Consider the following 15,692-nt stretch of genomic DNA (forward strand, 5'->3'; position numbering starts at 1 on the left):
TATATAAAATTTCCAGAATAGGCAAATCCAAAGAGACAGAAAGTGGCTGCCAGGGGTCGAAGGGAGAGAGGAGTGGGGAGTTGTTTCTATGAGTATGGGGTTTTGAAGGGTTATGAAAATGCTCTAAATTTGTACATGGATAACAAGTCCAGGAATAGACTAAAAACTGCTGACTTGGGTAATTTAAAGGGGGTGATTTTATGGTATGTGACTTATATCTCATTAAAGCTGTTAAAAAATGTCAATTATATTATTTTCTCCCCTCAGCAGATTTCTTTTAATAAACAGCCAGAAGAGTGCAAAGAGATGGACCCAGTGAAAGCTTGCTCTATAAAGCTGAATGACGGACACCTCATGCCTATGTTGGGATTTGGCACCTCTGCTCCTGGTGAGGTAGTCGCAATGACATTGGGGATGGGGAGTAGCAGACATGGGTCCTTATCAGAATCAGAATTTAGGAAATGCAGGAAGGCCTCATTTTCTCCATTTGTAAGCTGCGTCTCTCCAGGCTAGGTTGTTTTGTGCATTAGGTCAATGCTTTTCAAATTTTAATAGGCATACAAACACCTGAGGACCTTGTTAAAAATGCAGATTTGGGGGCTGCACCCACAAAGGTTCTGAATGAGTAGATCTGGGATAGGCCTCAAGAATCCACATTTCTAATGAGCTACCCAGTGACTCTGATGCTGTTTATCCAAGGATCACACTTGGAGTGGTGCTCTATCAAGGGACATGGAAGTGTGTCATCTATCAGCAGTCCGGGGGTGGGCAAGGCTGTTTCTGTTCCTTTCACCTGCTGAATGGTTGTAGCCATTCAAAGCCTGTCGGAATCAGTGAAAGCCAGGAGTCAGGGACTTCGCAGCAACCTTGCTTGTCATGAAGTTTCTTTGTGACGCCCAGGGTCCAAGACCTCTCTGTCCATGCATGCTCGTAGAATATCTAGAGAAATCTCAGCCGCTGAAGGATCTGGAGAGAGGCGAGATTCATGTAGAGAGAGTGTTGGTGGTCTGGAGTGGAAATACTCTCTTCGAGGCCCGGTTGTTAAGACTGTGCCATGGGGAGAGCCATGTGGCCCTTGGAAATTCTCTCTGTGCTTGGAAAACTGAGCTCCATGCATGTTTCTCATTTGAACATCGCGAATTTACAAGAGCACATCTTCAGTGGTTCTTGGTGGAGGAGCTTATAACTATTTAAAGCAAGTTGTAGGATTTGTTCCCCAGCATGAGAGTCACGTGGGATGTCATGCTGAGGACTCAGCGAGGACCCTAGCACAGAGTGTTTCTTTTCTTTGGACGTGGCTTTTAAGTCTGTATCGTTGGGAGTTACAAGTTAAAAAATAATCCTGGAGACATTTTAAGTGAGGGAGAGGAGGGTCACAGAGAGGGGAAATTATGGATAACTTTAAAAGTCCAGCCTGGTAAAGCAGCAGAATAGTAGGCAGCTAAGAAAAATAACCAAGTTGTCTATTGATCATAGGAGAAAGTATCACCTACAGACACCAACTTAGTGACATAACAACAAATTAATGAGCTATTTTTGCGTAAAAAAATAGTTTATTTTCTTTTACCTCTTTGTCCTTCCTCAAACGTTGTTTGAAGTGTTTTTCCAAGTTGACATAGGTAAATCATTAATTTATTCTGTGTAAAGTTATACCTTCATTGCACTGATAGATAATTTTGAGCCTTAGACTTCTGAATTGCAATCAGTGTAATAATCTCTTACCAGTGAATTAATTTGGGACTGTAAATCTATAGACTGTATAAAACCACAGAGCATGTAAATCCAGAGGCAGAGGGTTAAACCAGTGACAAGTGGGGCCAGCTCATGGGCTCACGAGATCCGACAGTGAGCACCTTTTCCTAATGTTCATAGCTTGAAGTTAGCAGTGATGGGAGTATTTATACCATAGAAACTGGCAAATATTCTAAATCAGGACTTCTTTTCTTCAGAGAGTCTGTTGTTAAACATTTACCGCTAAGGTTATAAGTCATCATTTAGCTCTGTCATCTCTAGCTCTCAGCGCTTAGAAAAACAATAGGTCCTGCTGAATAGCTCTGCTTGTGGAACTGGCCATTCCTGAATCTAGTAGGTCCTTGTCTTTTTATGGTCTTCTAGGTTGCAAAGAGCAATGTAGAAGAGGCCGTCAAGACAGCAATCAGTGTAGGCTACCGCCATATTGACTCAGCTTATTTGTATCTAAATGAAGACGAGATTGGGAGGGCCATCTGGAAGAAGAATGCCGATGGCACGGTGAAGACAGAGGACATATTCTACACTTCGAAGGTTCTGTGTATAGTTCCCTCTGTATCTGTGAATAATAGACATGTTAGGTCTCTTTCCTCTGAAGTAGGAAAATAGAACTGCTCCAAGCATGAAATTAATATTTGTAAAAATACTTATGTATCTTGTTAACTTTTTAAACAAAGATGTACTTATTTATTTTTTTAAAAAAGATTTTATTTATTCAATCAATAGAGAGAGAGACAGCGAGAGAGGGAACACAAGCAGGGGGAGTGGGCAAAGGAGAAGCAAGCTTCCCGCCGAGCAGGGAGCCCGATGTGGGGCTCGATCCCAGGACCCTGGGATCATGACCTGAGCCAAAGGCAGTCGCCCAACCGACTGAGGCACCCAGGTGCCCAAGATGTACTTATTTATTTTAGAGAGAGAGAGTGTGCATGTGCACCAGCAGGGGGAGGGGCAGAGGGAGAGAGAATCTCAAGCCGACTCCCCGCTGAGCATAGAGCTTACACGGGGCTTTATCTCATGACCTGAGATCTTGACCTGAGCCTAAATCAAGACTTGGACGCTTAACTGAGTGAGCCACCCAGGCGCCCCTATACACACACACACACACACACACACACACACACACACAGACACACACACACACACATTTTACTTTTGAGCATTTTCTCCTCTATTCCTCACGTCCATGGATATCATACCTGAAACAAATAAAAGAACTTTCATATTTGAGTCAGACTAGAAAGAGAATCCAAGAGGCATTTTTCCAGTAGTGTTCATTGAGCTCATTGAGCTGACTACTACTAGAACCAAATGTATATATTTTTTAAAGATTTTATTTTATTTGAGAGAGAGAGAGAGAATAAGCGGGGTGAGGGTCAGAGGGAGAAGCAGACTGTGCTGGGCAGGGAGACCAATGTGAGACTCCCCATCCTGGGACCCTGGGATCATGACCTGAGCCAAAGGCAGACGCTTAACGACTGAGCCACCCTGGCGCCCTAGAACCAAATATTTAAACGTGAGGTGAAGTAGCCCATGAAGAGAGAGTTGAAGTTCACGCAAATGAATCCTAGGCAGGTCTGTGAACAGATACCGCTTCCTTTTCGCTCCAGAAGATGAAGCTGTCTCTATGTGTTAGACACGGTATCATCATCTTACTGTCATCTGTTTATCTCCTTTCCATTAGATCCTTTTGTTTTGTTGGTTTTAGCAATTTTGATTGGTTTTCCTTAAATTATTCCTTCTTTAAAATAAACTGACTAAAGTACCTTCCCCACCCAAATCCCTACAGGGCCGAATTTTCTTGGGAACACTGAACCATTTAATACAGTCAAGACACAATGTCCTGAACCACAACTGCTTGAGGTTCTTGTTTAAAATGCGATTTCCCAGCTCAATCTCTAGATACTGTGATTTATTAGGTTTGAGGTAGAACCCAGGGATGCGTTCTACACAGGGAGGCCAATTAATTCCTTTACGTTCTAAAGTTTGTGGGGCGCCTGGGTGGCTCAGTCTTTAAGCGTCTGCCTTCAGCCCAGGTCATGATCCCAGAGTCCCGGGATGGAGTCTCACATTGGTCTCCCTGCCCAGCACAGTCTGCTTCTCCCTCTGACCCTCACCCCGCTCATTCTCTCTCTCTCTCAAATAAAATAAAATCTTTAAAAAATATATACATTTGGATCGAGCCCCACATCGGGCTCCCTGCTCAGTTGGAAGCCCGTTTCTCCCTCTCCCACTCCCCCTGCTTGTGTTCCTGCTCTCGCTGTCCCTCTCTGTCAAATAAATAAATTAAAAAAAAGAACTTTAAAGTTTGAGACCCTCTGTGTAGGGCCATACTTCTCCGTTTCTACCGCATTGTCTTAATTCAGTATGAAAAGGAAGCCATGAGGATACGGAACTTAGGAGCTTGGCAGGATGACTTCCCAATGACAGCACTTGGATTTGTGGTTGTTGTTGTTGTTGTTGATTTGCCATTTTATTATTTTCTCCTAAAGATTCTTTTTTTTTTTTTTTAAGCTGAATCAAATAGTTTTATTTGTTTCCGCTTGGGCTAGAACCAGGCAGCAAGCCCCTGATGACTCAATCAACTAAGCCATATTAAAATACAACATTTTTTTTTTTATTGAAGTGAAGTTAAAAGAGCATTTTTTTGTTACAGAAGTAGAGTTGAAACACAATGTTCTTTGAGTTCCAGGCATACAACAGAGTGGTTTGACAAGTCTATACATTACACAACACTCACCACGATAAGTGTAGCCCCCATCCGTCACCATACAATGCTGTTGCAACATTATTGACTATATATAGTCTCCATTCTTCATGACCTCCTTACTGTATAACTAACTGGAAGTTCATACTTCTTGATCCCCTTCACCTCTTTCACCCCTCCCCTGCCTCCCGTCCCTTCTGGAAACTACCAACTACCATTTTCTCCTCTGTATTTATGACTCTGTTTCTCTTTTCTGTTTGTTTGTTTGTTTGTTCATTCATTTGTTTTGCTTTTCAGATTTCACATATAAGTGAAATCATATGGCATTTTTCTTTCTCTGGGTTATTTCACTTAGCATAATATCCTCTAGGCCCATCCATGTTGTCACAAATGGCAAGATTTCATTTTTTTATCGATAACACTCCATTTGTATATATACATATATATCACATCTTTTTTATCCATTCATCTATCAATGGACATTTGGATTGTTTCCATATCTTGGTTGTTGTAAATAATGCTGCAATAAACATAGGGGTGCGTGTATCTTTTTGAATTAGTGTTTTCGTTTTCTTTGGGTAAGTACTCCAAAGTGGAATTATAGTAGTAGATAATATGGTATTTCTAGTTTTAATTTTTTGAGGAACATCCTTCCATGCTGTTTTTCACAGCAGCTGCACCAGCTTGCAATCCCACCAACAGTGTAAGAAGGTTCCCGTTTCTCCACATCCTCGCCAACACCTGTTGTTTCTTGTGTTGTTGATTTTAGCCATTCTGACAGGTGTGAGGTGGTATCTCATTGTGGTTTTGATTTGGGTTTCCCTGATGGTTGATGATGTTTAGCATCTTTTCATGTGTCTGTTGGCCATCAGCATGTCTTCTTTGGAAAAATGTCCATTCAGGTTTTCTGCCATTTTTAATCAGATTAGTTGTTCTTTTGGTGTTGAGCTGTATAAGCTCTTTATGTATTTTTGATATTAACCACTTATCAGATATATCATTTGAAATATCTTCTCCCATTCTGTAGGTTGCTTTTTTTGTTTCGTTGATTGTTCCCTTCACTGTACAGAAGCTTTTTACTTTGGTGTAGTCCCAACGGTTTATTTTTGCTTTTATTTCCCTTGCCTCAGGAGACATATCCATAAGTATGTTGCTGAGGCCAACATCCAAGAGATTACTGCTTGTGTTTTCTTTTAGGCTTTTTATGGTTTCAGGTCTCACATATAAGTCTTTAACCATTTTGAGTTTATTTTTGTGTATGCACGTTGCTGTCCTGTGTTTCCACTACCGTTTGTTGAAGAGACTGTCTTTTTTCCATTGCATATTCTTTCCTGCTGTGTTGAAGATTAATTGCCCATACAGTTGAGGGTCCATTTCTGGGTTTCTGTTCTGTTCCATTGATTTATGTGTCTGTTTGTGCCAGGACAATACTCTCTTGATGACTACAGCTTTGTAGTATAACTTGAAGTCCAGAATTGTGATATTTTCAGTTTTGTTTTTCTATCTCAAGATGACTTTGGCTGTGCAGGGTCTTTTGTGGTTCCACATACATAGTAGGATTGTTTGTTCTAGTTCTGTTGGTATTTTGAGAAGGATTGCATTGAATCTGTAGATTGTTTTTGGTAGTATGGACATTTTAACAATATTAGTTCTCCCAATCTGCGAGCATGGTGTATCTTTACATTTGTTTGTGTCATCTTTAATTTCTTTCATTAATGTCTTATAATTTTCAGAATCCAGGTCTTTTACTTCTTGATTAAATTTGTTCTTAGGTATTTTATCCTTTTTGGTGCAATTGTAAATGGGATTGTTTTCTTAAGTTCTTTTTCTACTGTGTCGTTATTGTATAGAAATGCAACAGATTTCTGTATATTAATTTTGTCTCCTGCCACTTTACTGAATTCTGAATTTATTAGTTCTAATAGTTTTTTGGTGGAGTCTTTATATGGTATCATGTCTGCATTACAAATAGTGACTGTTTTATACTTTATTAATTTCTCCTAAAGATTCTTAAAAAAAGGGGGGAGGCTGGGTGGCTCAGTCAGTTAAGCATCTGCCTTCAGCTCGGGTCGTGATCCCAGGGTCCTGGGATCGAGCCCCGCATCGGGCTCCCTGCTCAGCGGGAAGCCTGCTTCTCCCTCTCCCGCTCCCCCTGCTTGTGTTCCCTCTCTCGCTGCGTCTCTCTCTGTCAAATAAATAAAAAAATCTTTAAAAAAGATTCTTAAAAAACATCATCTCTTTACCATTTCTCTTTCGACCACTGCAGGTGTGGGGAACCTTCTTCCGTCCAGAATTGGTTCAAACTGGCCTGGACACGTCCCTGAGGAAGCTTGGGTTGAGCTATGTGAACCTTTATCTCATTCATTTCCCAGCAGCTTTGAAGGTTAGCAAAGTTATTTTACTTTGATGATCAACATAACGATTAGTAGCTGAATACAGCAGAGGATATAGTTTATAAAAATGAGGAGAAAACATACATAGTACTTTGAGATTCCCCTTTTTCTGCTACAATTTTCCCATCTCAGTCCCAGAGTGACAGAAGCTCGTTGGCTTCCATGTCTTTGCTTCGATCTTATGAATCCATTGCCTGTATTTTGAAGATCCCATGCTCCGAAATCTCAGCCTCTGTCCTCTTGTGTCTGGGGCAGGTCCCGACGTGGAGACCAGTTGAGGTACCGGAGGTTTAATGAGTCTGGAAGTCAGGCCTTGAGATGCCGGTGAGTCATGCTCTCGTACGGCCACCTCCAGATGGAGAGCAGGGGTGGGAGGGGCCTACCCCCCCAGGGTCGGGGCCAGAGGCCCTGTGGGGTCCTGGCACCACCGTCACTTCTCTCTACGGTGGGGCCTTGGGTGTCTCAAGTTGTGCTTGACACAAACAATATTCATTAAACCTTTAGCAGTTAAAAACACACTTTCTAGGAAGTATACTTCCTCCACATACTTTCTTTCCCTTTAACCTAACCTTTCCGTTCGTTTCAAGAACGAGAATAGATTGTGGCATTAGTCTCCAGGTCTGTGGGCTGTAGCTGGCTTGGCTGAGGCCAAACGTAGCTTTATACGACCTCCCATTCTTTTCTGTGTCCCAGCCCAGGGAGGAACTTTTTCCAAAGGACAAAGATGGAGAAATCATTTTTGACACAGTGGATTTCGGTGCCACATGGGAGGTGAGTACAGTTCCAAAGGTGCTACCCACGTCTCTGCGTGTTGGGAGACAGAGGATGGACAAGGAGTCCAGGAAACATGTGTCTCGTCCAATTCTGCTCCCGTGTAGACTTGGGCGAGTCCCCGGATGTCCCTCTGCCTTGGTTTCACATCGCCCCCACTTAATAATTCAGTAAGTACTTATTGAGGGCCTATGGTGTACTCAGCGCGGAGAATTTTTAACTTCTCAGGCTACATCAGTGAGCAGATCAAGGTCTCTGGTTGCATGGCGTGGAAGGTGCTGTGGCAAGAGGTTGGAATGGAAGGGAAGGCTGACTCACGGGACTGAGAGTGCCAAGGTAGCTATGGGGTGCGATGGGCAGGGTGGGCCCTCCTGAGCAGCTAACATTGGGCAAAGATTTGCAAGAAGTAAGGGAGCTGATCGTGTGGGTATCTGGAGGGAGAGTGATACAGGCATAAAGAAAGCCAAGGCCCAGGGTTGCTTTTTTTCTTTTAAAAATTTTATTTATTTACTTGAGAAAGAGTGAGAGCGAGCGAGAGAGAGAAAGAGAGAGAGCATAAAGGGAGAGGGAAAAGCAGACTCCCTGCTGAGCAGGGAGCCTGATGTGGGGCTCGATCCCAGGACCCCAGGGTCATGACCTGAGCCAAAGGCAGACGCTGGACGACTGAGCCACCCAGGTGCTCCCAAGGCCCAGTTTTTAAGGTGAGAGAGAACCTGTTGTGTTCAAGAACAGCAAAGGGGCATGTGTGACTGGAACAGAGTGAATCTGGTAACCCTAATAGGAAATGAAGTCAAAGGGAAAAGAGGGAGCCAGTGGTCTGGGGGTTACATGTATGGCCTCCTCCCTGCTTCCTGTGCTTCCCAGCCTCCACTTCCTGTTCTCCTGGAGCTTGTTTTGCCATCGCTCAAGGTTTTCTAGCTTTCAGCTAAAAATCGCATTAGCCCCTTTAGCTTTGTCATGAACCGCTTGCCTTCTTTCCTTATTCTATCTTCTTACTCATTTTTTTCCTATTATTTTCTTTTTCATTCTCATACTCGGTTAATTCCTAGCTCATTTACTGACATCGGCACCTTTCAAGGCTTTCTCTCTCCTGCTGTGTCTCACCTTCTCTCCCAGCCCCAGCCCCCAGGCTAAGCATGCTACTGTTCACCATGCTTCCCCAGGTGGTTACACAGATAACTCCTCACACCCCCTCCGTCCACAGGCCGTGGAGAAGTGTAAGGATTCAGGGCTGACCAAGTCCATCGGCGTGTCCAACTTTAGCTGCAGGCAGCTGGAGATGATCCTGAACAAGCCAGGGCTCAAGTACAAGCCTGTCTGCAACCAGGTGAGCCTCACCAGTCCGCCCCCCCATGCCCCAACCTCTTCTCCCTCCTCAGCTTCCTCTTCCCTCATTTCAACAAGGTCACCAGTGGCCTCTCCCTCCCCTCTAGAGAACGGAGTGCATTGCAAGTTGTTGAAACAGGTCCCAAGGCCACATTGCTTTATAAACAAACATCAGAGGGTCAGGTTGGAGTGTAATCAACTAGAGGTGCTATGGTGGTTGGTCCCAGAAAATTAAAGCTAACCAGCTACTGGGCTTTCTCACCTCCGGTCAATAAAGTTGGAACACCCTTGCGTAAAGGAAAACGGGGAATTCTGTTGAGTTCTGTGTCACGAGATAACCACTGAGACTCGAAGGTACAAAATCAGCCTGCCACAATGTGAATACGTGAATGCCATTGAACCCTACACTTACAAACGGTTAAAATGGTAAACTTATTTTTTTATTTTAATTTTAATTTTTTTAAAGATTTTATTTATTTATCTGACAGAGAGAGAGAGAGAGCGCACAAGTGCGAGGGAGGGGCAGAGGGAGAAGCAGACTCCCCACAGAGCGGGGAGCCCGATGCGGGGCTCGATCCCAGGACCCCGGGATCATGACCTGAGCCGAAGGCAGATGCTTAACCGACTGAGCCACCCAGGCGCCCTGGTAAACTTATTTTTTATAAAAAATGGTAAATTTATGTTATGTGTATTTTACCACAATAACAAATTTACAAGTAAAAAAAATTAAGAAGTCCACTTGCTAAGATAAATCTGCTTTAATAAGCCACACATACAACTTGCTTATTTTACGGAATAAAGTAAGAAATCCTATAAGTAGGGAAGGGAGCGGCCACCCCTCTGCACTAGGCAGGGCCCACACGCACCCTGGTTTTATGTCAACTCCTTTTAAATTTCTTACCTGCTGGCTGACAAAGAGGGATAGGCAGTCCGTGTATTAAATATTCGGGAGGCTTATTTTTAGATGAAAATACAAAGGAGTTCTAAAAACTTGAGCATAACTAGGGAGGTTTACCTCCACTTTGGGCATCACAAGTTTAGAGGAAGTAAAGAAACTGGTTCTGACCGGGGTAGTGGTGATGAATTAAGAAGTCGAACGTGGCCATGAGCTCTACAGAGCCAGCAGAACGCGGCCAAGGGGAGGTCATTGGTCGGCGGGGCATCTGCACGGGCCCGAAGAGCTGGTGCAGAGTATAGTCCCTGGTGACCTGTGAGGCAAACAGGTCATCATGGACGGTGGTTGAGGTCAGGTGTACCCGGGTCCAGGTTTGGTTTGGGGCCCGGCATACAACACGTCCCCCTTCCTCCCCACCTGAGCTGCAAACAGGAGTGGCCGTGACACAGAGAGTTAATTTGCACTTCCCGCCTGAGCCAGCCCCAGCAAGCCAGCTCATTCTGGATCTCTGCTCCCTCGGATCTGACCACCGGAGTCAGAGGAAAAGCAGCGAGAAAGGCGTGCAGCAGAAAGTGCTTCTGCCGCACTTCCGGTTTGGGCTCTGGCACGTTAAGGAGCTGGGGAGTTGTGCCTTGCGTCTGTACAATAAGGAAGAAGCTGACCCAACAGAGAACCAGCCACTCTGTTTCGATCCCTCAGATGACTGGGGTCCAGGCAAGCTGCTGCCCCGAAAATTGGAGAGGCAGACAGGCAGATGCAGGGAATCACAGCTTCCCAGGAACACAAGGGCTGCTAGGGTCCCTTTGGGGCAGGAAAGTGTCGAACAGCAGCTGCTGACTTGCTGGAGGCTCAGTGTGGACGAGTCTGAGAGCTAAAGACTCCGTGGGGCTCATCTATTGGGTGGTTCCACACACTTTTGTGATTTTTACCTCCAGAAGCCCTACCAGGTTTTCCCAATGAACACTGGAGAAAAAAAATCCCCTCATGCTTCTAACCGGGGGAAGGGAAAGTAGTCAGCTTGAAAAATGGTTAGAACATTCTGTTTCTGTTTGGGCCCACCCCACAGCGAAACCACTACACTGCAGCCTAACCACCTGGGGTTTAACTCTGGCCTAACTGATCTGATGGAAGGGAATATACCCAACCCCAGCCCAAGAATCCACAATTGAGCTGAGCTGGCCCCTAGCCCACCCGTCCCATGGCTGGGTTGACGGCCTTGGCCCACATATACCTGGACAAGAAGGCGGAGAAGACGTGGTTGGCATTGTGGGTAAAGGTTCTGGATTTCCTGCTCTCCGGGTGCATGGAAGGAAGACAGATGGAAAATGAGGAGACAGTACCACTGAATACCTGTTACTGCACAGAAACCTCTCTCACTAGCTGTGTGTGCGTCTCATAACACTAATAACAGTTTCTGACGAACAAAAACTAGCCATTTCTTTCCACTTGATGGCAAAGGGGCCAAAAGTCACAAATCCCTTTACACCCAGGACAAGACTGAGCTTAGGCAAGGGAACAGGTGCAGGGATGCAGAGCAATTCTGGCGTTTGGAGGCTCCAAGGATCACTCGGAGACATCACAATATGATGTGGTGGGAAAGAGGAAAGCACTCTGGTTTCGGGAGTCAAATTACTCAGACGTGGGGGATGAGGCGGGGCGGCTGTGAAGAGAAGAGATCAGTGTAGGGCTGAGGATAATTAGGAAAGGCAGAGCTGCTCCTCGCTAGATACGAGCAACGCGTATCCTCACACAATGGGTGTCCTCACACCCAAGGCCTCCCACCCCGAGCTTGTCCCTCCTGAGCCCCGAGCCCATTTCTCGGTACTTGCTGTCTCTGGGCAGTAATCCAGAGGTCAGCCTCTGGCCACTCCACTGGCCCAGCTGTGGGTGACGATCCTGTGGGACGCCTAAATGCATTTGTGACCATGCGACACAGCCCCATATGTTCCTCATCAATTTGGTGGCCCTGGTCCTGAGATCCAACCCTCCTGCTTGGCACTCTGCGGGTGGAATGTCACCCTTACCTCAACCAGAGCAAACTCCTGGAGTTCTGCAAGCCCAAGGACATCGTCCTGACCGCATACGCTGCCTTGGGGTCCGACTCCAGGAAGGAATGGTAATGACCTCTGTGCATTTTTTCTAACCACGGGCGCCGTACCTTCTGGGGTCGTCATTGCTCAACCCTCAGGGGGAGGTTGACTGTAGACGGCAGGAATAATCCATCCTTGAAAACCCTTTAACTATCCTACGTTGTAACGACTCAAGAACACAGTATTAGGTAATAAAATCACTGATTAAAATATTCACACAATTCAAAAGCTTTGGCCTTCAAGAGTGACCAAGGGAGCCCACGCCACGATTCTGACGCTTGAGGGTTGAGTGATAGGAGACAAGTAACAACTTCTGTAAGTCTTAGTTTCTTTATCTCTTGAAGAGGAATATAAAAATGCACCTTTTAGCACTCGACAGAACAGATCATTACTTGAAAGCATTTTTGAAGTTGTTATGAAATAATTAGATTATTTATTATCATGGAGATTATTGGGTCCTGCTTTGGACAAACATTTTATCTTCTTGACCTATCCAGTCTTTTACTACATTACTCAGAAAAGTTTGAAAAAAATGAAATAATACCGGGGAGTCCTTTCCTGCCTTCCTTTCTCTGGTCCTTCTCTGGAGTTACTAAAAGAAGCAAAAACAGGGATGGAGGCAGCCAGAGGGTAATGAGGCAGATTTCAGAGGATGAAGCACCCGCAGCGTGAGTGGGTATGCAAGCTCAGGCACACGGCACCTCTGCCTCTCTTCCAGGGTGAACAAGAACACCCCCGCTCTCCTGAAGGATCCAGTGCTCAAGGCCATTGCCGAGAAGCACAGGTGCTCTCCTGCCCAGGTGGCCCTGAGCTTCCAGCTGCAGTGGGGGGTGGGGGGGTGGGGGTGGTGGTGGCCTTGGCCAAGAGCTTCAACGAGAAGAGAATTCAGGAGAACTTCCAGGTTCGTGGTAGGGCTGTGGGCAGCAGGGGACCGACAGAGGTGCCTCATTTCCCTCTGGTCTGGGTTATCTGTGGGACCCCCGAGGACTGTTTGGGCGTATACTGTGTGCATCTGAGTGCTGTAGGTAACTACTCCATCCTCCGGCTGAGGCAGGGAAGGAATGTGGGAAAGGACTCCAGAGGGTCAGGTTTGGGTCTCGATGTTGTTTTTTTTTTACCTCACAGTATGGCCTTGATTTCTTCAGGGGCAGAATGGAGGAGTTAGATGAGATGTGATTTGGGCTTAAACCTGTCTAGGATTCCTTTGTTCCAGCCGCACCCACACCCGCCCAGCAACCCCGAGGGTGGTCTGAGTTCAGTGGACACACGGCCACACTCTTGCAGGGGAATGAGCCCCAGGTTCACGGCCACCGTCTCACAACACCTGCACACATCCCTACACAACTATGTGTTTCTCCGGGGGGGGGCAGTCAGGGGCACAAGGAAAAGGAGCCAGTCTTCTCCCGTTTCTGACAGGTTTTCGATTTCCTGGTGACACCAGAGGACATGGAAACTCTGGATGGCCTAAACAAAAACATTCGCTGTTTTGCAGATCCGTAAGTAGCTCGGTGCGCTGTAGACGCTGGGGAGGAGGAGGGTGATGGAGTCCACTGGTCCCCGTCCAGAGGGCCGCCTCATCTTTGAGGAAAGTGGCCGGGAAACATCCTTCCTTCTGACCTTCCGACCCCTGTCCCCCGTGGCTCTCCTCTTTGTGATTCTGTGATTCTGTGTTATAGTTTTTCAGGACGGTACCACTGGGGGAAACTGAGTAAAGAGTACATGGGATACTCCATATTATTTCTTATGACTTACTCTGAATCTACAATTAGTTCAAGATAAAAAGTGCTTTATAAAATAAGAAACCAGAAAATCGGTTTCAGCTCCACATATTCCCTTTCCTTTTGGAATCTTTTCTAACCCAGTGTCAAAAGAATTTGGGTGAGACTCTAACCATAGGCCCCTCTACCAGTTCTTGAGTAATCCCAAGGACAATCTCAGAGCACAGCCCAGAGGAAGTGGAATTGAAAACAGGAGTGATTTAGCTCAGCCAGTGAAGCCGGTGGCTCAATACACCTCCTTCTCTGAACTTGAATGATGGGGATTTCAAGCCAGTTGTAGGACTTGGCATTGTTAGTTACCAAGTGGTGGGATAATTCAGAATTTGGGGTGAGGGATTCAAAAGTCCAAATGAACCCCAAGGGAAGAACAATCCTTTCTGGAAATTGTTGTTAAACTCAAATTTTAATTTTCCCATACATTCAAATGATTAACCATAAATACTTTTCTTTAGCAACATACACTCTTCCACTTGAGAATATGGGGGGTTCAAATGCTATCAATTCATAGACACATTTGTAAGGACTTTGGAATATAATCCCAACTTTCCTCCAGGAGATCTTTATAAATTTATAGTTCTCCTAAAAGTTACTGAAAGGGTAATTCTTCAAAAAACTTAACATATATTGGAGAGTCCAAATTTCAAAAATGGTATAATTGGTAAAAGGGACTGAGAAATGAGTGCCATGATTTATTAAGAGCTTCCAAAGGTGTGCTTTCTCCATTTGCATCAATGCATCTTTGTGAGGAATTTCCAGGCCCAGCTGCTTGCCATAAAGACCATGTTTCAAATGGAACTGAGTTTAGAATCAGAATTTCAAATTTCTATATCACAAAGTGTTGAATCAAGATTGACATATATATATATATATATATATATGTAAAGCATAGTCAAACTATTGCTTTGAAAAGAATTTGTTAGTAATAAATTAGTAAGAACAAAGAGTTTGGACCGTGATTAAAGTTCTTATTTTTCAATTTTTTATTTCATCCCTGGCTTAATTTTTTTTCTATTTTGCGGCATATTTTATAATGTACATAACGGATCAGTAAAGAGTGCGTTTATATAATACATAAAAAATATACATGTATTTGGGTGCAAGTTCAAAAACTGTTACTAATAGTAGAGGTTCCATCAAGAAAGATGGACCCCATTGTTCAGAGCTCACGTTGCCCTTATGTGCACGAGACGGGAGAGCAATGGTGTCCTTTTTCACCAAGGCTGTCCACAGCGCGGAGAGAGAGGCCCCCCTGGCAGCCCTCGAAACCACTGTTCCTCTCCCTGTGGACCAGGCGGGACTGGGCCATTCCCAGACGGGGGCAGGCGCCACACCTGCGGGGAGCCGGGGTCGCACCTGCGGGGTGCCCGGGCCAGGGTCACACCCGCGGGGAGCCGGGGTCGCACCTGCGGGGAGCCGGGACAGAAGTCGCACCCGCGGGGAGCCGGGGTCGCACCTGCGGGGAGCCGGGGCCGGAGTCACGCCTGCGCGGCGCCTCGCCGGAACCCCTGGGCTGCCTGGGGAGAGGTCCAGTCTCAGAAGCTGGGTAAGCAAACAGAGCCCAGCTGCCTGGCCCCCGTCGGCTCCCCTGCTCCGCCTTCCCAGCCAGCGTCCCCGATGTCGGTCCGGGCTCGGGAACGAACCCCTGCCGCCTCCCCTGAGCTGGCCCGTGCGCTCTTGCAGTCCGTTTCCGTCCTCGAGCCTGGATTTCACGACTCCCATCCCCCGGACGACCACCACCCCCCAAGTAGAGCCTCCAACCCACAGGCGGAGGAGCGGCGCCCCCTGCCGCCAGAGCCGCGAATGCGCCGGCGCCCCCCGCGGACCCGCTTCTGAAATCCTCCGACGCAGGCGAGGCCTGGGGTCGCAGCTGGGGTGCCTGCCTGCTCATCGACAGTCCGCGCCCTCGTGCTTTGCGGAGGGTTCTCAGACGTGCACGGTGCGACGGCAGCTGTGGGCCGCCCGCGCTTGGCCCAGCTGATGCAGAGG

At 46.2% G+C, this 15,692-nt stretch overlaps 1 protein-coding gene across 1 annotated transcript; it reads left to right on the top strand.

Annotated features, from left to right (window-relative positions):
- Window positions 1-306: 306 nt before the first annotated feature.
- On the top strand, window positions 307-15,684 carry LOC113921662 (aldo-keto reductase family 1 member C4-like). Its single transcript, XM_035729345.1, is given in 10 exon segments — window positions 307-393; window positions 2,116-2,283; window positions 6,720-6,836; window positions 7,540-7,617; window positions 8,822-8,943; window positions 11,844-11,954; window positions 12,647-12,758; window positions 12,761-12,829; window positions 13,345-13,424; window positions 15,387-15,684. Coding segments are annotated over 10 exon segments (1,242 nt in total).
- The last annotated feature ends 8 nt before the right edge of the window (window positions 15,685-15,692 follow it).

Source organism: Zalophus californianus, chromosome 9 (genome assembly GCF_009762305.2).
Source record: "Zalophus californianus isolate mZalCal1 chromosome 9, mZalCal1.pri.v2, whole genome shotgun sequence".
Classification (NCBI taxonomy): Eukaryota; Metazoa; Chordata; class Mammalia; order Carnivora; family Otariidae; genus Zalophus; species Zalophus californianus.